This window comes from Anguilla anguilla, chromosome 6 (genome assembly GCF_013347855.1).
Source record: "Anguilla anguilla isolate fAngAng1 chromosome 6, fAngAng1.pri, whole genome shotgun sequence".
Taxonomy (NCBI): Eukaryota; Metazoa; Chordata; class Actinopteri; order Anguilliformes; family Anguillidae; genus Anguilla; species Anguilla anguilla.
Genome location: NC_049206.1, coordinates 32728549 through 32755279, shown reverse-complemented (window position 1 = coordinate 32755279; position 26731 = coordinate 32728549). Strand labels below are relative to the sequence as shown.

General features: G+C 39.2%; 1 protein-coding gene across 8 annotated transcripts in view; it reads right to left on the bottom strand.

Annotated features, from left to right (window-relative positions):
• The window catches only part of LOC118229842 (saccharopine dehydrogenase-like oxidoreductase), a 303871-nt gene that overhangs the window by 17309 nt on the left and 259831 nt on the right, over positions 1 to 26731 (bottom strand). For 2 of the 8 annotated variants that reach the window (XM_035422303.1, XM_035422299.1), the window contains exon 11: positions 24141 to 24694. The exons of 1 other annotated variant lie outside the window; for it this stretch is intronic. In XM_035422303.1, coding sequence (XP_035278194.1) covers positions 24574 to 24694 — 121 coding nt within the window. In that variant the 3' untranslated portion in view covers positions 24141 to 24573. Of the gene's footprint in view, positions 1 to 18217; positions 19806 to 21183; positions 21258 to 24138; positions 24695 to 26731 lie in introns of those variants that run through there. 5 more of the 8 variants (XM_035422300.1, XM_035422297.1, XM_035422304.1 and 2 more) reach the window with 5 other exon arrangements.

Here is a 26731-nt window from a genome sequence, read left to right as displayed (position 1 = left end):
CCTACCACATGGCCCCTAATAGCCACCACAACCCAAAGTGTAGATACATAGGCAGTGCAAGCCAGTATATCACCAGGGTTATCAAGTGGGCACCTCCCTTCACTGGTGTTTCATCAAGTTAGGCCCACGACATCTCGGGAAGGCTCAACAGTTAGTTCCAGCGTCCCAGAACCACCCCCCTCAATGCTAGCTCTCATTGTCCATGGTATCCACATGCAGAACTTCCTTGTGTTATCCTACCCGTATGTCGAAAACAGAACTATTCCTGATAACAATATCACACATGAAGCAGAAACAGAGAAGAAAAGGAATATTCTTACCCTTTGTTTACTTTGGCCCCCAGCTGACATTATTTCTCCTCAACCAAATCCACTGACTTCCTTTCAATGCTTCTTCCGACATCTCATTTACTGTCTTTCGCAAACTCTGCCCATGAATCCCCAACTCTCCCAATAATGATATAGTCGATCCAGCTATAAACCCTCTGCATCCCACTTCTACTGAACAAACCCTAGCTTTCCATCCTCACTGTTCAGTTTCTGCTGCCAAATCTGCATATCTAAGCTTTTTCCTTTCATAAGCCTTCTCCACTGTATCCTCCCAGGGCACCGTCAATTCTATGAAATGTCCCTTACGGACAAATTGAATGGCTGTAATAATAATAATAATAATGACTTCCATCGCCATTGTGAATGCCAGTGGGGAAATAGTACCCCCTGCCATAATACCTATCTCTAGTCTGCCATGCTGTTGTAAAATCTGTAGTACTAAAACACATTCTAATATCTTGGAAGTATGCTTTCACCAAGTTCACAATCACCCCTGGCACTCTAAAGAAATCAAAAGCACTCCAAATAAGGCTATGCGGTACCGAACCAAACACTTTTTGCCTGGTCTAAAAATACCACACGTAAATCTCTTTTCTCTATTTTGGCTGCCTGAATCTGGTGCCATATCATGCTAGTGTGTTCTATGCACCCTGCAAAACCTGGGATTCCGGCTTTCTGCACTGTAGTATCTATTAAACTATTTCTGTCTAAATAGTTTGCTAGCCTCTGTGCCACTATACTAAAATCTTACCTTCTACATTCAGGAGGGATATGGTTCGAAACTGGCTTAAAACTGAGGAATCTTTCTCCTTGGGAATTAGGATTCCCCCTGCTCTATACCAAGCCCTGCTATAACCTGTTTATTCCATACTACTCTCAATAACCTCCACAAGAATTTTAGTACATCAGGCGCACTTTTATAAACCCGGTAGGGGACTCCATTCGGCCCTGGGGTTGAAGAAGCCTTTGCACGCCTTGCTACAGCTTCCACTTCCTATCCACCTTGGAGTAAGTCTTTTTAAATATTCCTCGACCTCTTGCTTTGAAGATTTGAGTGCATAGTCAATGCATAGTCCTAAAACTTCCATCTGCTCACTGAGCTTGATTTTAGTGCTCCCAAAAAAGAGATCAGGACAAGATGGATTCCTCTTTCTGGACAGGATCATTGCCTTACACTTGCTGGGCTTGAAGGTGACCTTCCAGGCATCAGCCCACTTTCTGATGTTTTCCAGGTCTTTGTTTAGGCATGCTGCCACCTCAGGCCCATTTGATGGTGTTATGGGTGCGAAGATGGTGGAATCATTTGCGTAAAGAGACATGTTGTTCTCCCATGAAGATGGAGAATAATAATGGGCCGAGAATGGATCCCTGAGGTACTGATGCATTGATGGGGCATGGTGATGAAGACTGACCAGAGAGCACAACTCTGATGGTTCTTCCTTGAAGGTAATTCTGTAGCCATACAGTACTGTGCAAAAGTTTTAGGCAGGTGTGAAAAAATACTGTAAAGTAAGAATGCTTTCAAAAATAGAAATGTTAATAGTTTATTTTTATCAATTAGCAACAGAAGAAAAATCTAAATCAAATCAATATTAGGTGTGCCTTCAAAAAAGCATCAATTCTACTAGGTACACTTGCACACAGTTTTTGAAGGAACTCGGCAGGTATGTTGTTCCCAACATCCTGGAGAACTAACCACAGTTCTTCTGTGGATTTAGGCAGCCTCAAAAGCTTCTGTCTCTTCATGTAATCCCAGACAGACTCAATGATTCTGAGATCAGGGTGCTGTGGTGGGGTCATACCATTACTTCCAGGATTCCTTGTTCTTCTTTACGCTGAAGATAATTCTTAATGACATTGGCTGTATGTTTGGGGTCGTTGTCCTGCTGCAGAATAAAATTGGGGCCAATCAGATGCCTCCCTGATGGTATTGCATGATGGATAAGTATCTGCCTGTACTTCTCAGCACTGAGGAGACCATTAATTCTGATCAAATCCCCAACTTCATTTGCATAAATGCAGCCCCAAACTTGCAAGGAACCTCCACCATGCTTCACTGTTGCCTGCAGACACTCATTCTTGTACCGCTCTCCAGCTCTTCGGCGAACAAACTGCCTTCTGCTACAGCCAAATATTTCAAATTTTGACTCATCAGTCCAGAGCACCTGCTGCCATTTTTCTGCACCCCAGGTCCTGTGTTTTCGTGCATAGTTGAGTCGCTTGGCCTTGTTCCCATGACGGAGGTATAGCTTTTTGGCCGCAATTCTTCCATGAAGACCACTTCTGACTAGACGTCTCCAGACAGTAGATTGGTTTCTGCTAATTCTGAGCTGATGGCACTGCTGGACATCTTCCGATTGCGAGGGGAAGTAAGCATGATGTGTCTTTCATCTGCTAGACTAAGTTCCCTTAGCCGACCACAGTGTCTACGGTCCTCAACGTTGCCCATTTCTTTGTGCTTCTTCAAAAGAGCTTGGACAGCACATCTGGAAATCCTTGTCTGCCTTGAAATTTCTGCCTGGGAGAGACCTTGCTGATGCAGTATAACTACCTTGTGTCTTGTTGCCGTGCTCAGTCTTGCCATGGTGTATGACTTCTGACATTAAACTGTCTTCAGCAACCTGACCTTGGTAGCAGAGTTTGGCTATTCCTCACCCAGTTTTAACCCTCCTACACAGCTGTTTCTGTTTCAGTTAATGATTGTGTTTCAACCTACATATTAAATAGATGATTATTAGCTCCTGTTTGGTATAATTGGTTAATCATCCACCTGACTATATGCCTACAAAATCCCTGACTTTGTGCAAGTGTACCTAGAAGAATTGATGCTGGTTTGAAGGCAAAGGGTGGTCACACCAAATATTGATTTGATTTAGATTTTTCTTCTGTTCACTCACTTTGCATTTTGTTAATTGATAAAAATAAACTATTAACATTTCTATTTTTGAAAGCATTCTTACTTTACAGCACTTTTTCACACCTGCCTAAAACTTTTGCACAGTACTGTGTATGTAGTCTACCAGTTATGCCCTTAGACGTGAGCTTTGCACAAAGACCATTGTGCCAGACCTGGTCGAGTGCGCCCTTAATATCTAGCGCAACAATGCACAATTCACCGCCTTTGTCAAGGATGTTGTTCCACGTCTGGGACAAAACTGTGAGGAGATCGGCTGTGCTGTGATTTGATCTAAATCCAAATTGTTTATCAGAGATAAGGCCATGACGAAGGAGGAAGCTGTGTAGTTGTTTGTGAACAGCAGATTCCATCACTTTGCTCATGACAGTGAACAGGGATATGGGACGGTACTTTGATGGATCTGATTTTGAGTCCCTTTTATGGATTGGGATCACTCTGGCAGTTTTCCATTGTTCGGGGAACATGCCATGAGAGAAAAGGAGTTGGAAGAGATGGATGAAGGGACTGGCCAGTTCTGCAGCGCACTCTTTGAGAACCCTTGTTGGAATTTCATCAGGCCCCAATGCTTTTCCTGGAACCAGGTTGTGCAAGATGTTCCTGACATCTTTTGGTTTGAAGTGGGCATTGCCAATATTGCCAATATTATTTGGACCATATAAGTTGATAAGACAGATCTGTTTATCATCAATTAATATATTTAGGATGATCTATCATCCCTGAGAATCTGTTTGACAAGATTGTACCCTAACATCCAGTTTATTTTTGAAAAGTATCATATCCCCTTTAGAGATTTTTAACCCATGAGAAAAATTGATTGGTCCCCCCTATTCCTTCTCCCAAATAGCTTCGTCTGCATGTATTGAATGTGTTTCTTGTAAACAGATAATATGAAATGCCTTATCCTCAAGCCTGGTGAAAATTGCTTGTCTTTTTTTATGGTCTGCTAAACCATTGCAATAGAGCTTGTAAGTAAAAACATCACCAAGCCACTCCCCTTGTTTTCCCGCAAATTTGACAATGGGAAAATTAATGGGGCAATTTTCAATAAGCGATATTTTTAGTTTAGTTAAGTTGGGAACCAGTTAGCTATTGGTATGCGGTACTCATGACATATATGACTCATGAAATATAATATCAGCAGCACGATTGACCCATGACAAGTACAAAGTACAACGTTGTGTACGTTTAGTATGCTTAGGAACTACACATACCGGTACTGTGCTCCCAATGCACGCTTATATCATCACAACTCAGGTGGAACATGCTTGCGCCCTTCTACTTCTAGTGTCACTTTGATATCGTATTTCAATTTCAAATTAATGGAAATATATTTTAATTTTGGGGATCACAACAACAATATAGCTAGCCAGCATTATTTTCAATACATTACCGAAAATATGTTTACTACTTGTTTTAATACAACTATTTATTAGAAATTGCCTACTGCACCTGTCTTGTCTAAGTGCACTGTCATTCTGATTTTCACAATGTGTGTATTCCTTTGTGCTGTGAGCAGACTGAAAGTCTATGTTACACAGAAGCCTTGAGAAACGAAGTTTCGTTACATCATGTACTGTACAGCATATGGTTTGTAATGACAAATAAACCTGACTTTGACAGCTAGCTAGCTTGCTACCTGCTGATCCAGCCCTTCCTAACGTTAACGTTAGCTAACCAAAACTTTATCAACTATATCTCATGCTGGCCCTGACAGACCCGCTAATCTGCCCTGGCTGTATATGACCTGCTCTACATGGTTGGACTTGAAATGATTTTCTCCCTTCTTAACACTATTGTCCTGACCATTGAAAAAATGCATTAAGCTAACCAGTGACACCGCCATTGTCGGGGGTATAGCTAGCTAGCCACCGGTGTTGGGTGGAGTTGCCCCTAGCTGCTGGTCCAGAGTCAGTTATTTTCTTCCCCTATTAATGGTTAAAGTTAGGACCTGGGAAGGGAAATCTGATCCCAGACCAGCAGTTAGGGGCAACTTCACCCTGAACCCTAGGCACCGCACTTGGCGGGTAGGCTTACAAGCACACGTAGTTGTGACGTGTATCGTGCAACTTTTATTTTAGTGTAGTTCAGCACCACCAACACATCGTAAATCGACATAAATCCATTTTTTCCCCTCCAGAGATTGAAATAAATATAACCAAGCACATGCTATGGCAGAGAATGACGGTCCCAAAAAAATGTGAGAAATCTTTTATTTTTAATCGCTATAGATATTTTACAATCAATGATTTCTAAAAAGTCAATAGGATTTTAACATTGGGCTGTGACATCATGACCCAGATGCCCCCTGGAGGCAATTTGACTTACAAACTCAATTGTAACTGCCTATACTAATTTCTCCAATTACCATATTTAGGAACTAAGGTTTAAGATGAAGAGATTCTTTACGCCAGTGGGTAAAATATGGCAATGTGAATATGACATAAAAGAAAGGGGAAAAAAGACAAAAAGGTCGCTGAATTAAGTATCAGTTGTCCCCTGTCCCCTCTCCCAATACCTTCCCCTTCCCACCAAATTGTGCCATCCACCCAACCCCTACCCTCCCTCCCCCCCTTTCTACACCACGCCTTATGCACCTCCAATACCACTTCTCCCACCAAGAACATCACTCAACACCCAGAAACACACTTCCAGGCTGCCCCTTCATGTCCCCAACCAAACCAAACCAAACCAAACATTGTAACTGGAGACACAAAGGTAAACCTTCACTGCATACACATGACACTCTGATAGATATTACACAAAGCACTGTGACTGTAACAACACAAATGACAGCTTTACACAGAAGAAGTAGGCCAGATTTCTTGGCTTACAACTACAGCCAGTATGCACAGGCATAAAAGTCATTAAATCATTCTATTGCATTTTAGCCTGTACCATCATCTGTGCATATACCAACCCAAGGACACCAAGGAATATCTAGACCTATTTTCCATACCTTCAAACAATAGCAATCACAAATAATTAAAAGAAAATTAAATAATAAATAAAAATGAATTATAATAAAATTAGGCAATGCAAGTCATAGGCTATACATTACCGAAAAGGATAATTTAAGGACGGGATCATATGGAGAAAAATTAGTTTGTCAGAAATTCTTGCAGGCAATATATATATATATATATATATATATATATATATATATACACACACACACAAACACACACACACTCACCGGCCACTTTATTAGGTACACCTGTTCAACTGCACGTTAACGGAAATATCTAATCAGCCAATCACGTGGTAGCAACTCAATGCATTTAGGCATGTAGACATGGTCAAGACGATCTTCTGAAGTTCAAACCAAGCATCACAATGGGGAAGAAAGGTGATCTAAGTGACTTTGAACGTGGCATGGTTGTTGGTGCCAGACGGGCTGGTTTGAGTACTTCAGAAACTGCTTATCTACTGGGATTTTCACGCAGAACGATCTCGGGTTTACAGAGAATGGTCCGAAAAAGAGAAAATATCCAGTGAGCGGCAGTTCTCTAGGCGAAAATGCCTTGTTGATGGTAGAGGTCAGAGGAGAATGGCCAGACTGGTTCGAGCTGATAGAAAGGCAACAGTAACTAAAATAACCACTCGTTACAACGAGGTATGCAGAAGAGCATCTCTGAAGGCATAACACATCGAACCTTGAAGCAGATGGACTACCGCAGCAGAAGCCTACCCGGTACTAGCAAGGTGTACCTAATATAGTGACCGGTGAGTGTATATACATACAGTGGTCACTGGTTTCAGATGACACTTCTGCCGCGAGAGATCTTCCCGGCACCAGCAAATTTGCATACATTTTCTTTGTATTTCTACAGGAACTACTTTTGTTCGCAAAACCACCACCATGTGGCAAATGTGAGGACTCAAAAACCATATCTGACCAGCTGAAAATAGGACGATAAATTTAACACGCCTACTTCTCCAAAACTAAAGAATGGACATGTTTAATACTGTGACGATCTTTGGTCACAGATGAAGCAGAGATTTTCGTGCTTCTGTCGCTCCAGCTGAGCTTCGTTTTATTTGGCACAAATCAAAGCAAGCAATCAATGCACAGTACCAGGTATTCAGCTCTTCTCTCTTCATTTAGCAGATTCACTCTCCCTCTCCCACACACAAACACACAGTTTTAATTCCTCCCCGGATGCAAATCACCCACGATTTCCCCGTCATGCACACGTCACAGTCAGCCAATCACAGACAACAGACATCGAGCAAGCAGTGACGTAAGGGGCGGGAGACAACACAGCAGGGGCACAGAGAGGGAGGGGGAGCCTTAGCAGCAGCTAACACAGACACTCATTCATGCTACAGTGGCTATATACAAGTGCGTTTGAACACGATTATTTACAAGATCACTCAAAAATCCCAGTGGCTATTTACAGTTAAGCACCGCTATGTACACGCTAACAGCCATTTACAACAATTATAGACATTTTATACATATAGCACATAAAACCTAGAAAGTGTGACCAACCATCATGTTAAACCTTTAACACTGCAACCATGGGAGGCAGGAGCAAAGTAAAACAGTGCTCGGGAATGGAGAGGAAAATACATTCTAAAGACAAGCTGAAAATAGGGACATGCTTGTTATACATTACTTTTTGTGTGTATTTCAGTGAAATGTCTATAATCTATAAATATAAATCTATAAACGGTTATTCAACTAACTTTGTGGTCAGACTGTGAAACTTAACAATAGTCAGACAGTTTTGAGTACAGTCTAATGTCATCCATGCATGGCCGGCGGTAGCTATGGGCAGGGGTGGGCTCAGCCCACCCAAACGGGCGTCTTGCCCACCCAATGAAAAGTTAAGAAAAAAATTTGAAAAATGTGTTCAGCCAATGGAAAAATAGCACAGAAAATACCAGTACCATTTCTAACTTCTGATTGTGGGCAACCGTGGGCAGCCACGGGTTGAAACAGCTAGTTTCTCTGATGCAGTGTACTGCCAGTTGATTTAATTAGCGGTATTAAAGAGCATATTGTAGGTTGGAGACCCCAGTGAATCAATGTGTAGGAAAATGATGTAGGAACTAGATGTTCATAAAAATATACTTATATATACACACTAGTGACTTCTGGAGTCGTTTTTTTTGTTAGAGAATTTTACTTCGGCATCTAAAAAAATGCCAAACCGGAAGTGGCGTAACAGAAGGGAGAGCGGTCAAGTTGAACAATAAGAAGAATGGGAAGCCAAGATGGCGGCGTAACCTACAGAACGCGACAGAATCCTCTCCTAATTTTCTTTCTACTATAGCAACTTAGACTTGATTAATATCACATAACTTGTTCGAAACAAGTAAGACATTAGTAACTGGCATTGATTTCACCCCATACATCAATCTTGCATCGACATTTCAGGGTTAGTATTAGTACAGAAGCTGACTTTATTCAACTAGCTAGCTAGCTAACTTTTTGTGATCCGGGTCTCATGCAGTGTAGTTCATGGCTAACAACGGGAACAAACGTAAGTCTCCAAACGCTGGTGCTAGCTCATCACATCCAGACTCTCCATTGAAAACCCCAACTACCAAAAACAGGAAAATATTCGAACATGATGATGTTGCTCAAAGCATCATTACAAAACTAGCAATGGCGATAAATGAGAGAGCAGATGGCTTGGAGGCAGGTCTTGAAAACTTGAAAGAATCAGTCAAATTTGTCTTCGCTGAAGTAAAAGATCTAAAAAGAAAAACGGAGAATATGGTCATCAGAGTTGGTAAACCCAAACGAAAATTGGCTGAGATAGAAAACAAGGTGCTAGAACACGGTATAAAAGACGCTGGAACTTGTGCCTGTTTAGTCTTATCGAAGAGGAAGGGGAGGACGTTCGGAAAAAGGTGATCTCCATTTGTCAGAAAACGGCTCCAGACCTCAAGGACAAACTCCCTGATGTGATTGACAGTGTTCACCGGCTTGGAAAAGCTCACCAGGACAAGCAGCGTCCAAGAGATGTTATTCTATAGTTTTCAATGAGGCGCTACCGAGACGGTCTGGAAAGCTGCAAAACACTCAACTTTTCTCCAAGAGAATAAACTGCGTTTCAAGGAAGACTTCTCACCAGAGGACAGGGCAAGACGTAACCTGCTGTGGCCGTTAGTGGAGAATGCTAGAAAAGAAGGCAAGATAGCCTATTTTGTCGGAGAAAGAGCCTTCATCGAGAGGAAGGAGATTCATCCCCCAACAGACTGTTCAAACTGATGACCACTCAATTCAGGTTTAATAACATATCCAAGTTTGGAATGTGACAATATGAATTCCCATTGTTTAGTTACGTAAGGTTAAGTACAACAAGTACAACGTCAAGTTGTGTTTTTTTATTTATTTATTTATTTTTAGAGTCACATTTGAACTCTTCTTTCTAACCTAACCTACACAAGTTAATTACGTTGCATATATGTTGTTCTCGGTCTTGAACAATAGAACATAAGCGACCTAATTAACAGAAACTCGCTTACTAAAGTTGCTATGATATTATATTTTAAATAGGAGAGTGTTCTGTTCTAGAGAGAATACTACTTTTCAGTTCTCAGGGTATTAAGCTACTTAGCGACAGTCTAGCTTATTCCAGTTCGTTGTTATTTCATTATTTCATCTATAACAGTTGTTTCGTTCAATGCTCGAGGATTAAGGGACAAGGTAAAATGAAAACCTATTTTTCTTTATGCCCAATGTTTTAATGCAGATTTTTGTTTTATACAGTAAACTCAATCAGAGGCTAATGACTTAAAATTTTGGAAATCGCAATGGGGTGAAGAAATTTGGCTCTCCCATGGCTCAAATCATTCGGCAGGTGTCTTAACGCTAAAACATAGATTCAGTGGTAAAATCCTCTTCTCCCTTTCTGATCAAATGAGTCACTTTCTCTTCTTGGTTATTTCACTAAATGAGGAGTTGTATTTGCTTGGCAACATATATGGGTATAATAACAAAAAAGAAAACATAGAATTAATGGAAATATTGAATATTAAAATAGAATATATATTGGGGAAATATACAAATATGAAAATAATTTTGGGTGGTGACTTTAATTTAACTATAAACGATACCATCGACGGATGGCCTGCAAAATCTAGTGCCAATCCGAATGCCATCTTGACAGACTTCATGTATAAGCCAAATCGTACAGATATATGGAGATTAAAGGACCCAAATATGGTTGATTTTACTTGGGGAAACAAAACTGGCTCTTAAGTCCCAAATAGATCTATGACTAATTTCTGAAACTATGGTGGACTCTACACTTAGAGCTGTAATCTTACCGACCCCCTTGTCTGATCATAAAGTTATTTTATTGGAAGTAGTTATGTCTGCCTGTCATCAATCAAGAAAGAACTCTGGTTACTGAAAGCTTAACAACTCTTTATTAACACACACATCCTTAGAAAATTATATCTTAGAGAAAATAAGTACTGGCAATTAGGTCTTACTCAAAATGCATTTAGCATAAATTGGGAACTCCTCAAATTTGAACTCCGGAAATTGATGATGAAAACAGGAGCGGAGTTAGTGAAAAACAAAAGAAAAGAAGAAACCCAATTAATTGCAGATATAACACTAAATAATTTGTCTGTCTGAGGAAAATAAAGTAAAATTAGAAAAAAATGGCTCGAAGAAGGGGTACAAAATTCAACATATTTCTTTAAACTAGAAAAGCACCATCAGGAGAATAATTGTCTAATAAAATTAAAAATTGATGATTTGATTATAGAAGACCCCCTAGAAATCTCTAAGCACTGTGAAAATGTATATTAAAAAACTGTATAACTCAAGTTCCTCAATTTCTGACATACAAAATTATCTCCAAAAATTAAAAGATGTAAAAACATTAAGTAAAGAAAATACAAGCATATGTGACTTGCCTATTACTATGAATGATATTAAAGACTCTATAAGTAAACTCAAACCTAATAAGTCTCCAGGTACTGATGGTCTAACAGCCGAATTCTATAAAAAATTCTACATTGAATTATCACCCTTCCTGCATAGGGTATTCATGGAATGTTTTCATAATGGACACCTTCCCCCTACCATTACATGAAATTACATTACATTACATTTATTTGGCAGATGCTTTTATCCAAAGCGACATAAAAAAAGTGAATTTCATGGTCATGGACAACTACAATACACAGGTTCAATAAGATACAATACTTATTTTGTACAGCTATTTCTAGCCAAGAACACAGTTTAGTTCACACAGTGAACACTATTCTGACCTAACCTCTGCAAAGCCAACTAGGCAGAAGACCAAGCTACAGTAGTGAGGGAGAGGTTCGAAGAAGGAGGAGAGCGGAGTGGTCGAGCAGGCGCATAGGATCGAATCATGTCCTACAAGTAGACAGGGGCTATCCTGTTGAATGCAGTGTAGGCGAGGGTCAGGGCTTTGAACTGGATCCTGGCAGTGACCAGTAGCCAGTGGAGTGATTGCAGCAGAGGAGTTACGTGGGAAAATTTGGGAAGGTTGTACATGAGTCGAGCAGTGGCGTTTTGAATCATCTGTAGTGGCTGTATGGCACAAGCTGGCAGGCTTGCAAGGAGAGAGTTGCAGTAATCAAGACGGGAGGTCACCGTAGCCTGGACGAGCAGCTGGGTAGAGTGCGTAATCAGGTATGGTCGAATCCTTCTGATGTTGTACAGAAGGAATTTGCAGGACCGTGATGTTGCCTTGATGTGCTCTTTGAGGTCCAGTTGGTCATCCAGGACCACCCCCAGGCTCTTAGCAAAGTGAGAGGCAGTCACTGTGGTGCCATCAACCATGATTGAGAGCTCACATAGTAAGGAGGCCTTATATGGGAAGAAGAGCAGCTCAGTTTTGTTGAGGTTGAGCTTCAGGTGGTGACTGGCCATCCAGGTAGAGATGTCAGCCAGGCAGGAAGATATCTTATCATCGACCTGTGAGGCCAAAGGGGGGAAAAAAAGAAGTTGCGTGTCATCCGCATAGCAATGATAGGAGAAGCCATGTGAATTCATAACTGAACCAAGAGATTTGGTGTATATGGAGAACAGCAGAGGACCCAGTACAGATCCCTGCGGTACTCCCGTAACAAGGGGATGAGAAGCAGAGGCAGACCCCAGATAGGACCTATCTGCAAGATAGGAAGTGAACCAAGACAGGGCAGTCCCAGCAATGCCCATCTCAGCCAAGGTGGAGAGGAGTATTTTGTGGTTGACCGCGTCGAATGCTGCAGACAGGTAATATAATATATAATATAAGTCTTGTACAAGAAATCTTAGATTACTCAGACCTAGTGAATAATGAGGGATTTATTCTTTCCTTGGACTTTTATAAGGCTTTTGAAACCATAGAGCATGAATTCATTTTTAAAGCACTAGATCTTTTTGGTTTTGGTAGTACATTCTCAAATGCAATCAGAACCCTCTACAAAAATAGCAATTGCTCCATCAAATTATCACATGGCACATCTAAAAGATTTAGCATTAATGGAGGTCTTCGACAGGGGTGCCCGATCTCACCTTATCCATTTTTACTTGCTATGCAAATTCTTTCAATTCACATTAAAAACAGTGGTATTTTGGGTATATCCATTCCTGATAAAACTATCTCCATCAGCCAACTAGCTGACGACACAACATTATTTTTCAAGAACAAAGACCAGATTACAAAGTCTATTGAAGTAATCAATACCTTCTCCAGAGCTTCTGGTCTCTTTTTAAACATAGCAAAGTGTGAACTACTTCCCATTAAAACATGTGATGATGAAAGGTGACATGACATACCGGTAAAAAACACAGTTAAATATCTTGGAATAATTATAAAGAAAGAGCAGAACTCTAGAGCACTAGAAAATTTTAGCCCTTTGATCAAAACAATTGAACAGAAATTCACCCTTTGGCTTCAAAGGGACATATCAATTTCTGGAAGATCTTTGATAACAAAGGTAGAGTAATTTATAATGCCCAAGCAATGGATGTACCAAAAGATTGCTGTACTAAATTAGACAAACTCTTATTTAATTTTATTTGTAAAAGGAAACCTCACCAAATTAAAAAGATTGTGTTAATGAATAAGCCATGCTCTGGTGGTATTAGTGCTCTAGACTTCTCCACTTTAAACATAACCTTTAAGATAAACAGGATCAAAGCTTTTCTCAAGAATCCATCCTCAATTTGGAATGTTATACCCACTTTTATTTTTAATTCTGTTGGTGGCTTACCTTTTTTGTTAAGGTGCAACTTCAATATTTCCAAGATTCCACTAAAACTTTCAGCTTTTCATAAACAAATGCTCTTAAGCTGGTCACTAATGTATAAACATAACTTTTCTCCACATAAATATTTTACATGTAACAATGATGACATACAATTTAAGAATAAGACTCTATTCAACAGGATGTGGTTTGACAGAAACATATTATTAGTTAGTCAGCTGTATGAAGAATTCCTTAGTTTATATAATTTTCCAGTCAGTCCAATGGATTATGCTATTGTGTTTGATGCAATTCCCACTGGTGCCAAAATACTATTGGCATCTGCGCCCAAAGGAAAAGACTGTGTGTTTCCTTCCTTAGACCCTGGTAACATTTATATTTATGCTGAATGTCCTTTGATAAGTGTCAAAGCTACTAATAAAAAAAACCGTATTGTTTTGAATAGGATACATATATAACAATACGGTTTTTAATGTAACTGGTGTTTTTCTTATTTTTCTTATTAGCCTGCCTAGCCTTTTTGTCATATACATTGGCCTAAGACAGGTTTTGGTCATTATTGATTATATAATTATTCAATTATTTAGAAGCTAATTCAAATATATAATTGGCTATTATGATATCACGTTTATACTTGTTTTATATTTCCTGCTTGCCAGAAGAACTTCAAGACACTGAGGACGGCTTAGCCCGAAACATGTCTGTCTCTTTGTACAAATAGGAATAAAATACAATGAAAATGATTTTGTTGCGTAGACATTTATCATTTATATTTCATTCATTAAGAGTGCGGGCTCCCGTCTTTCCCTTCTATTTTTACAAAGTACAGACATGGCAGATTCGGGGATTAAGATCACAACAGGAGGAGCTAACAAGATAGGATGAAAGGGAGTGTTCGGCCCCAAGGGAGTTTATTATGTCTTGTATGTCTTGTATGTCTTGTGTGTGTGCCTTGTCTGTGTGTGTGTGTCTTATGTGTTTTCTGTGAAGTGTCTTGTGGAATGCTTTGAGAGTGTTTGTATTGATATGCGCAGATCAGCCCAGGTTCTTGCATGTTATCTTTGAATTACCTGCAATAAATCCAGTTGCATCAGACTCTGCTACTTTGAAGAAGTATTCAACAGTGTGAGGAGAACACCCAGCTCTTCTGGCCCAGGCTGGGTCCTGTTTTTCCCACAGCATGTTGTTGTGGGAAGTAACCGAAGTAATAAAAACACAGCCTTTTAGATGTTTAACGACCACATATTTGTGTAAAAACCTATTGAAACATTTTTTATGACCTATTTGCTCGAAGATTTGTAAGAAAGCAAGTGAAATCTCTGTTCACCCGGCAGGTTCCTTCTGTTTCGCAGATGAGTAATTACAGGCGTAAATCGCCTGTCATCAAAGAAATTGATGAAGAGTGATACATTAGGCCGTCTATTGGTCATGGTCATTACGTAGGCTTAAGATCATGTCTGCAGTGTGGTATAAAGCATTTTCGTTTTACAAATGGGTGTTTTTTATTTTTATTTTTTAATTACGGTGAAAAGGAGACATGTCTTTTCGATTCCCAGTTCCCAACCTGCTGCCAGTGTGAGATGATGCATACCCCTGAGGTCAAACCAAAAATTTTCAGAAAACAGAGTTGGACAGTTTATTTTTAATCCATAATAACATAAATGTTACAGTATAATCAAATACTAATATATAAATCACTGACTTTCCAGAACATAAGAAAATAGTTTCCTTTAATACGATGTTAAAAAATGAGCTGCTTCCCTCGGCAAGTAATAACTATCATTGGGGAGAAAGGATCTGTGTACTTTTTGGCCAATTGTTTTCCGTTTCAGGAACAGAAATTAAAAAGCAAGAAATTAATGGGTGTTCGATATTCATTTTGAAACATAAAATCGAAAAACGAGAATCAATTGGTTATTTGTGTTGATGGCTGATATTAAACATACGATTACATAAACTGAACTAGCTATCGATTTTATGATATCTAGTTTATGATATTATGTTCGGGTTTTATTATAAAAAAAGGTTAGATTTTTAAAAATATAATTACCCAATTGACTTTGGTTCGTATTAAATCGTATTAAAGAAAACAGCTGTTATTTTCTTATAAGTTTTATATGTATTTATATGTTTTTATAGGTATTTATATGTTGCTATTTGAGTAGCATTCATGAAATTATGAAAAATGAACTGTTTGCTGAAAAATCGCCAAAACGGGTTTGACGTCCCTGTTAGGGTCTTACAAGTTTTATGTTGCAAACTGTTGTAATAATTAAAAAAAATTTAAAAAAGAGTTACCAGATTCATAAAAATATTTGAATGGCTTCTATGCTGATACCAGCCCAATATCAGCTGGTATTAGGGCTTTATTTTTCCCAAGTACTACTGTTATCTTAAAATCACAGAGCTAAGATCATTTTAAGATTGCGAATCACCCCAAAATGCAACGCGGCGTGACGTCAAGTACAATGCAGGATAGTGGAAGCTGTCCTTATGAGGAAATATTACACTCTGCTTCCCTCTACTGTCAGAACCAGCATCCATTTCCTTCTGGCCGGCAGAACTGCCGCCGCTGCAGCAAACGCGCCATCTGAAACCAGTGTGCTACTATTTTTGTTTCTCAGATGGGACACACTACTAAATGGCTGATACCAAAAGTAGTGCACTATATAGGGAACTGGGAAGCAGCCAGGGATTGTTCACGGTTAGAAGAAATTTTACGACAATGTTCAACCTTACTGACACCAAGCAGTAACATTTCGACTGACAGTGCAAACAAGAGACATACAATGTGATTGCGGTTCCACAAGAAAATGTTAGACTACATATCTGAATTTCACTTCGCTCAGCAGGGATATGTAAAGGGATGGACAGCAGCATAGAACACTGTGAACAGTATAAGAACAAGTTCACTGCAGTGACAAACTTATCGCATCAAGTTTCCAAGGCAATAACACAGAGGTTGACGCATATTTCAGAACAGCGGCCCCCAAACCAAATGAATGGTAAATGGTAAATGGTAAATGGACTGCATTTATATAGTGCTTTTATCCAAAGCGCTTTACAATTGATGCCTCTCATTCGCCAGAGCAGTTAGGGATTAGGTGTCTTGCTCAAGGACACTTCGACACAACCAGGGCAGGGTTTGAACCGGCAACCCTCCGACTGCCAGACAATCGGTCTTACCTCCTGAGCTATGTCGCCTCGTATGATTATTGATTTCCAAATTAATATATATTTGGCGTTCCTTTACAGTATTTTTAAAAAGAATTGTGTTGCCTGGCAGCCATCCAGGTCTGGGGAATTATGGGGGAACACTGAATATGGAGAACGAAGTGCAATTATTTAGCATCTGACGGGAAAATGAAACCCAGCCCTTGAGTTACAAATAAACAATAGAGTATTTTTTTCATTTTGATTGACAGGACATAATTGGAGCTGACCATAGGTGCATGCATATCTTGAATATATAGGCAAAATTCTTCCCCCAAACAACCACAGCCCCTCTCTTGTCCGCCCTTTGAATTAAAATTCATCATTAGGCCTATTAGAATGTGAAGGGCAGCATTTTCTTCCTTGCTAAGGTTGAACCTCCAGCCCCTTGTATATTCTGGGGAAGAGATTCTACATCATGAGAAACTTTTTATAAAAAACTGAGGGATGCATCATAACCTATAGGAGAGAATGTAAGAGGGTCAAAAACAACTGGCAGAACTTGTGTAATATTCAGAATTTTGTGTAGTTCTCGAAAATTCATTATAAGAATTTTGATTATACCAAACCTTCAAATGTAAATTTCTATAGAATTTAAACAAATCAACCGTAGTCTGAAATGCATTTGCATGATAAGTAGGTGCAAAGCCAAGGCCCTTTGACAACAGGGAGAGACAACTATGTGGAAGAGGGATTTAAGAGCTATTCATTAGTTTCCTGTCTTGTCTCACTCTCTGCTGAGTAGGCTACTGCGAGTAACACGTGGGCTCTGGGTGGAATTCTTGCATCATCCTCATCTTCCTCCTCCACCTCATCTTTCGTAGATGGACCTTTGTTGGTAACTGGATGCTCCTAAAAATTGCCCACGTTATTGTCAGGGCCATCGTTGGTATGTTCAGCCACACTGCTGGTGGGTAGGTTAAAGAAAACAGAGCGCACTCGTCTTTTCCTGTTACTCCTATACAAAGAGTGTGGTTGTTTATGAGACCATGTATACACCAGGCCTTCTTTGTAGTCATCCTGATCCTGTTTTAATTACCCCAGTTTAATCATTTTCAGTTGATTTAAGTGTTTTTTGATATCCTCCTTCAATTTATTCACAAATGACAATTTTGTTCAACAGTATCCAATGATTCAATTTGTTTTCTGATCATATCAATATCATTTTACACTTCAATCTTTTGTTTCTTAGCCTCTTCAAAAATGAGCAAAATCAAATCTGATAAACACTTATTCAAAATAGTCTCCCATTTCATCTTAAAATCTGCATTGTCATAACTAAAACATGGAAACTCATTGAAACGTAATCCCTGTGGGACAATCGCCACTCTCCTGTAGTCAGACAACGTAATAGTGTGAACGTCCAATTTCTTATCCTTTTCCAGTAATCTTTTAAATTTAGTATATAGAAGACTAAGAGCAGATGGTGAGCTATCAAGTTCATTTTCCAATAGAGGCAGGTAGACAAATACTGAACAACAGTCCTTCACGAAGACACCAGCTGTGGAAAGTGGATAAACTTTAAAAAGTGCGGTACCAAGGAAAAAAGCCAAGGCACTCCAAGTGAAAAAATGGATTAAAGGCCTTTATTAAATGGACTAGAACAAGGCAATGAAACAGACCAAAGCATATCAACACTTCATCACGGCTGTAAAAACAATGGGCAGCACGCGACATATATAAGCCACACCTAATACATTCCACACGTCTAATTGGTAAAAGCCCAAAATATGTACATAAAGGATGAAAAATAGTCAATTTCATCATTTAAGCAGGGAAAAGTACTGGAACTTAAAGTAACCTAAATTCAGATACCTTACAGAGAACCAATCATCCCATTTGATGGGTATTATTTCAATCAAGAAACTCCCTATGTAAGCATTGTTCATGGATAATGAGAGGTATTTGAGTATTTCTGATCTAAAGTTTAAATCTTTATTTTATTGATACCAACCTGGAACACAAAAAAAAACTTTGTGTGCTGTTTTTTGATGGTAGGATTTGATTTTTTTGCACAAAATGAGCTGTTATCTCCACTAACTAGTGAACAAGGTGATACGAAAGCAGTCCATCCCTTTTTCTGACAGAATGTAGTCTGTACTAGCTAGATGGCTCATTACCTTGTTGATTGTTCATGGAAGCCAGTCAAGTAGCTTTATTGGTTAGCTGGCATCAAACTACAAATAATTTGCTAGTAGGCTAGACCATCCTGCTAGATGTGGAGGTTATTATTATTAATTAGCTAGTAATTTTTGCAGACATAGGTATTGTTTTGCTAGTTAGGAGGCTCAATTTTATATGTTTAGGATTGGGCAGGTAAAGCAGATAGTGCAGTAACACCAGTAATTAAACATTGACTAACAGCAGCTTTCCACATACGGCATAACACGCATTATCACGACTTCAATTTCTGCTGTGACTACCACATTTTTTTTGTCATGGTAAGACTGAACCTCTAATGAAATATTTCACCAAAAGAATACTTTCAGGATTAACACGGTATCTTTTTATTAACTCTAGTCTAGATCATCCAATTCCAATATAGTATCTTTCAGTTGCCCAAAGGTATTGAAGCCATTCTAACAATTCTTTAGAGACCTCACAAGTCCTTGATAAGCTACGCTGTGTTCACATTTCTTTAAATAATTACTCGTAAACTTACTGAACTGTAAGTTGTCATATAATTTGTTTCTCTTCTTAAAGCTGCATTTTTTTTGGTTGGTGAGAAAAATCATACTGCTCTAAATCTATAGTCTTTAAACTTTGATCTGTGCTGCTAAATCTGAGGTCCAAAACCAGAGCAGCTGACACCTTGATGTATAGCGCATGTCCAAACTCACAAGCAGAGAACACCGGCATGCTTGCACATCAATTCAATAAATTACATGGCATAGGAGATTGCAACGATGATTTGCTAATAAAGGAATTATTTTTTACTTGACATTGATATTTGAACATTTCTTTTTTCTTTTCCTAAGCAAGCAGAGAAATATGAAGCTGGGCACGTGTAGGACTGTGGGGTGAGGGCAGGGGTAGAAGGTCCTCCTCAAGCCTCAGAGCTGGTCATCACAGAGAACTGTAAGCCATGCTTGTTAAGTCGGTCAACCAGGGTTGTCTTGATAAAAGCTGCTCCAGGAGTGTACACACCCCCCCTGACAACATCAACACAGAGAGTGTGGGTGTAAATGAGAATGGAATCAATCAAATACATTGAAGACAATTTAAGAGCATATTCAATTCAGTCAAATGGCAAAAAATCCTTTTTGACCCTGTGGTGGCATCAGTCATTTCAGTAGTCAGCCCTTGACCTAGTGGAGGTGGTGGGAGAAAGGAGAATGATGGCTAAGCTATCATCCCTGATGGAGAACATGTCCCACCCCATGCAGGTCACTCTAACGGCACTGAGCAGCTCCTTCAGTGACAGGCTGCTTCACCCGCGGTGCGTGAAGGAGAGATACCGCAGGTCCTTCCTTCCTGCTGCTGTCAGACTTTACAATCAACACTGCTCCCAGTAGACCACACACACCAATCGACAATCCACTCATGTGCAATATCACCGTACAAAGTATAAAGTACACTTAACTATGCATTGTTTGTATATTTAGTTTAGTTTAATTTAGTTTATTTGACAATTATTAAAATACATGTTACAGCAAGTCATGCATCCTAAAATTATCAAGGATAGCACAAAAAAGTCACAGACTTATTTCCATTGTGGTACTTGCACATAATAGTCTCAGCACATAATATATACATAAACATTATTATCATTAGCCTACATCATTAAAAGTAAAATTAAACTAAATACACCATTGTTAATAAAATATCTTACAAAATATACAGATCTTACATACACTAAAACAGGAACCCTCCCTCCACTGTCTCCTGAGTTAGACTTTTTCTAGGAGCCATTTCCTAACGTTCACCTTGAAACTATATAGGTTCAAGCCCTGTTTGATGGTCAAAGGCAACTCATTCCACTCCTGTGCTCCTGTGTGAGCAAATGAGCATTGCCCCATCTTTGTTCTACACGAGGATGCAGGTTTGCTATGCTATATCGGGTTCTGTGGCTGTGTGTCCCTAACGCTAGGAAAATAGTTGCTAAGATATTTGGGGGGCCCTGTGATTAACAACCCTGATCAACTTATTCTGTGACACCTGTAGTTTCTTCTTTAATGAAACTGACAGCCACCCAAACCAGGCTACACTAGCATAATCAAAATGGCACAGCACTGGGCTGTTAGCTAGTAGTCTAAGGCTTTCCCTGTCAAGCAGATTGGCCTTTCTAGCCAAAAACTTGGTGCGGGCGTTTACTTTACCCAGCACCTGTAAGGCTATTCCCTTCCCCCCAAGACTGTCATCTAGCATACAGCCCAGTTACTTCACTGCTGTTTTTGCTGCTATGACCTCTGTACCTAATTCTACCTTGAGTCCAGGAGCCTTCTTTAATCTAGACTTAGATCTGAACAAAATAGTCTCGGTTTTACCTAAGTGAAGTGAGAGCATATTGTCAGACAGTCAATTGCTAACCTTAGAGAGCACCTCTCCTAGCATTCTTTGGAGCGTACTCAAATCCTTATGTGAGATGAGTAAGGCTGAATCGTCTGCAAATACAAATTACAAGAATGCATGCATCTCTCATATCATTTATGTACAGTAAAAAATAGCAATGGTCCTAAAACACTTCCTTGAGGCACTCCACAGACTATTGGTTTGGCATCTGACATAGAGCCATTGACCTCTACTCTCTGGTCCCTGTCTGTCAGATATGAAGCAATCCACTTGACGGCTGTATCATTCATGTTGTTTGTATATTTTTTGTATATTGTTTGTATATATTTATTTTTTTATATTCTCTTCTTGATATTGTGCTATCCCCTTTGCTGCTGTAACACTGCAAATTTCCTCGCTGTGGGACTAATAAAGGATTATCTTATCTTATTTGTTACAACAAAAGCCTAATGCTTAAATGTACCATAACATAGAAACATGGTGTTTAATCAGTTTTTATTTTTTTGGTACAACTTCTACAGTTGCATATATAATTTAATTTACTTCAGAAAGCTATTTTGTTAATGACAGACCTCATGCAGGTTTGTCACTCACAAAATAGTACAATAACAGCCTTTACATCTCTCGACCGGTGTGGTCATCAGGAAGCAGAGGTACTGTAATGGATACTCATGTTAAGCAAGTGCAAGCTACGGTACATTTATGTTATGTTTAATCATCATACACATTCCTACAAAATGACTGGATTATTAATTAATGGAATAATATATGCAGTAATATTATTAAGTAAGCAATTAAAACATATTTTGCTCTGAAGAACTTAGCCATAGCCCCCCATTTCAGGGCACCATAATGTTTGGGACATATTAATGTTATGTGAAGGAAAGTAGTCATGATTTTTACTTTGTTACATATCCTTTGCATACAATGGCACCTGGTGAGGTCTGTTTCCTATAGACATCACCAGATGCAGAGTATCTTCTCTATTGATGTTCTGCCAGGCCTGTACTGCAGCCATCTTCGGCTTCTGCTTGTTTCAGGGGCTAGATGCCGTAAGTTTTCTCTTCAGCATATGAAGTGCTGAAGAGAAAATGAATGCAATATGAAGCAAACTGTTCAATTGGATTCACATGGGGTGACTGAATTGGCCAGTCAAGAATTTTCCAGTTTTTGGAAAATTGTAGCATGACTATCCTGTTTTTGCAGCTAACTAGTGGTTTGATTCTTGAAGTGTAGCCTTTGTGCCCGAAGTGTTCTACGGACAGTAGTCCTCCTGAAGAGTGTTTCTGATCTGATCTGTTGGACAGATGTTTGTGGGTTTTTCTTCATTATGGTGAGAACTCTTCATTATCACTCATCAACTCATCAACTGTAGAGGTCTTCCTTGGCCTACTAGGCCCTTTGTGATTACTGAGCTCACCACTGCTCTCTCTCCACTTACTGTTGTTACAAACAGTTTATTTTGATAAGCCTAAGGTTTGGCATATGTCTCAAAACATTTTATCTTAATTCTCAGCCTAATGGCTTCCTTGACATTCATTGGTACAACTCTGGTCGTCATGTTGACAAACACCAAACACAAAAGTGAACACACCAGACTAATCAGAAATACTTGTCAAGTCATTTGTCCCAAGCATTATGGTGCCGTGAAATGGGGGGACTGGTGTATAAAAAGTGCAGTGGAACCAAAATGTATAAAAATACCCTTTAATAAAAGCTGAGAATTTACTTTTTAACCATGTGAATTGTTTGATTACAGATCTAAAATTGTAGAGTGCAGAGCCAAATCAAGGGGAGGAAAAAAAAAGACAAAAGTCTGTCCCAAACATTATGGAGCTCACTATATAAGACGCAAAAGTAGGAAATGACTATATTAGTCAATTGTTTAATTCCTATAACATACCATGTGTTACATTGTTTTTCAACTTCTAAAACAGTGAGGATTGTTCTCCCACCTCCAGGTCAGGCACCACAGTCCTAATAATCATTAAAGTCTGTATGAATAAATCCAAAGCCAGGTTTGATTGATTGAACAGTTGATTGAAAACAACTTCTTACATAAAGTGGGCTGTTACCCAAAAATACCAGAGATCCCACTTAAAATGTTTCGTATAAACAATAATTTATAGAACAACATGATACAGTACAATAAATCATACTATAATTTGATACATTTTGTATAATGTATAAATTTTTTCATGTGTGCAAAGCCTGGAATTTCCTGAATAACCATTGTTAGTTTTAGGTGAATAGTTGAAAACTTGACAAATATCTAACATCATACCAACATTATATTACATGTTTTACCAGAGGAAGTAAAACCCATTGATTTGTGCTACTGTGACATAAAATGCATATAAATCCATCAAAAAAACCAACCTCAATTTCTCACTTTTTAGGGGTTAGACCTGGGGCCTCATTAATAAAACATTGCATAGAGTTCATATGGAAACGTGTGTAAGCACACAAGAAGGAAAGTGGGAATGGTCAAAAATATTCCAATTTCATCAAACCGCAAGTACACTTACCTACACATCAGTGGTGACTGGTGATAAAAAAATTTTTTGGGGGGGGGCGCAGTTTTGGGGGGGAAAAAACAAACTGAAGCAGCACTTCATAGCTCAGCAAATAAAATAAAATAAATAAAATAAATAAAATAAATAAAATAAATAAAATAAATAAAATAAATAAATCTAAAAACAACACAACACACTAATGTTGCCTAAACACTGGCCAGTAGCACTACTTGAACATATTTTGCCCTCCTTAATAATATAAAATAATATGTAGAGATGACAAAATGCCCATTTCACCTACATCACCTAAAGTTACCAATAGGCAACAGCTCAATTTCTAAATATGGAACTACTAAAGTCATTTTTACTGCCACTGTTACATTCTATGAAGTCATAAAAAAGTAGGAAAATATTAGCTAACTCCAATGTCATTTATAGAGCCTTCTGCTGCCATCTGCTGGACAAAATGTAAATGTGAATGCTGAAGTTTAAAGGAGGCAACAAAATTCACCAACCCACGGAATATCCCGGGATTATCGGAGCTCTCACTCTCATCGTGGCCACGCAAAGCCAACTCAAAGGCTCCACAAAATTTAACACAGTCTATTATCGAGGATGTGTCGATTTTGTAATCTCTTCGTTGTGCCTTCTAATGCCAATCCTGCAGCCTTCATCTAGCTGTTCAGCAGTGCTAAACCTGCCAAAAAAATTAGTCTCATACTATTGTCTAGACGGCTGCGGCTCGTGCCATTTGCATTTTTCAGAAAGATGTTATAGGTCTTGTACCCCCGTCGTTGTCCACAACACTTCAGTGGCGACACTTTGAAATAGCAAACAGGGAAAGCAATAAAAGGCATTACTTACACCACATCCAGCTAGCCAACTCCGTTTGTCATAACAAGAGCCCGTTCCGGGTATATGCTCGTCCTCGATCACTTGCCTGCTGCTGAATTTGTAAAATGGGTCGGTCCGGTCCAAGCTCCTTTATCCTCTTTTTTTCTTCCACTGAACGCCTTGTGAAAGGGAGTTTTTGTAAGGAAATAACCAAATTTTCTTTGATTTCCACGGTTCTACTTGAAGTTGCCATCTCCTGAAAGTTTCCTTTAGCATAGGGCACACTGGACCGTCCTTTTCAAAAGGAAAGGAGATAATGCCGTCCCACAATTCCTTGCGGCAGCAACATTTAATGCGACGCACCATTTGGCCGTTCACGAAAACAAACGATCAACATAAGTTGTGTGGTGGTTCTTAAGCTATTATATGCATAGGCTTATAATCAGATAATAATCAGCATATTAACCATAACACAGAAGTCTGTCTTTCAAGAAAAAGGGATATGAGACATTTTTAGCCAGATCATGTTTTTAATTCAACATGTTTGAAACTTGATGATGATATGTACAGTAGATTTGTAGGCCTAACATGTTATGCCTATCTAGCATTAAATTTAACAATTATTTTCATACAATCATACTAATTGGGATTCATGTCGATGAATATGAGTGGACAGGAGGATGGGTGTGAGCAACCGTCCTCAATGTGACAACCATTTCGTTTCACTTTTGTGACTGGTAGCCCATATTTCTTTTTAAAAATTTAAATTCCAATCTTGGTAATGAAGTAATATTTTTCACCGGGTTGTCCACGTTTATATAGCCTGCATGAAACAACACGGTAAAGCCGGGCACCTACCGCACGCGTCGCGTAAGCGTCGCGTAAACAGCAGGGCGAAGCAGCACGGCGCGACGCGTAGGGTGTCTCCACTGGTTCCGTTTGTGTCGCGCAAAGGCTTGCGTAAAAGCTAGTAGCTCTCGCAGTCTGCAGTGGGATTACATCGTGTATTTCACGTTTGTTCACGACTGTTGATTATGGGTTAAGTGAATACTTTGGTGAGAGACCTTTTTCAGTTTGTTAATTTGGTAATATTTCGTTAACTCGTAAATACGTGAGAAAGTAAACGCTTTCAAGAATTACCATAAACTTAAATCGCAACGTAGCCTGCATAACAATCAATCTCAAACTGTATTCATTTATTTGCTTGGTTAACAAGCGTGCCAATTTCATGAAGAATATGTAATGATCATAATAATAATAAATAATCCGTAATCAACCATTGGGAATTCCCGTGTTGTCTTGTCATTCACGTCAAAACATTTATAGGATCAGATTTAGTCAAATCAGCTAATCATGAAAAAGACAGTAACAGTTTAATCTTGAAGGAATATGAACACAACGCCATGAACACCGGAAGCTTTGAAGTAAAAGTGCAATAAAGGCTTTCTTACAACTTCATTTATAAAATAGGTGCTTTTTCATCGGCAAGACCACTAAATAATCTGGTTTTTTAAAAGATCTGTGGATTATCTGATTTTTATTAACAAGCCCTTTTTGAAAGCACGGCGAACGAAGACATCGGAGAAGTCAAATAGGCTGAGCAATGGTTGGTTAAAAACTACCTTCCAAAACTCGAGCTAACAAACGGCTGCTCGGTGCATTCACTTCTACGTCATTCAATAGGCTCCGTCTTTCTGTGGTGTATTTTCAAATTTACCCCACCCCCTCCGCAAAATAAGACAGCGAAACTAAGTTTGCCTTTTCCCCAGGTTCCAGTTATTTATTTATTTATTTATTTATTTTTACAAAACGAAACGGCTTGTATTTTTTTTAGCTGCTTATAAAATATATGGGAGGTAACTAGGGACACACCCCAGGTAATATAAGGATGAAATATAAATCAGAGCATGTATACCTAGCATTTTAGAGCATATTTCTGTGTATAAACAGGCCATCGTGACGCGCGACAAGCCGAAAAAATAGAACAGAAGCGAAAAACTACGCTTCAGTTCGCTTGTGTCGCGCGAGCTTCGCAGCCGGTACGCGACGCGTTCGCATCTGGTGGAGACGACGTCGCCCGCTGCCGTTGTAATAACAGTACTTCAACTACGCTTCAGTGCGCTCGCGGTCGATACGCGTGCGGTGGGTGCCCGGCTTAAGAATGCACGGGGCGAAGTATCTAAGATGCGCTTTTAGTAGTCCATCTTTGGAACATT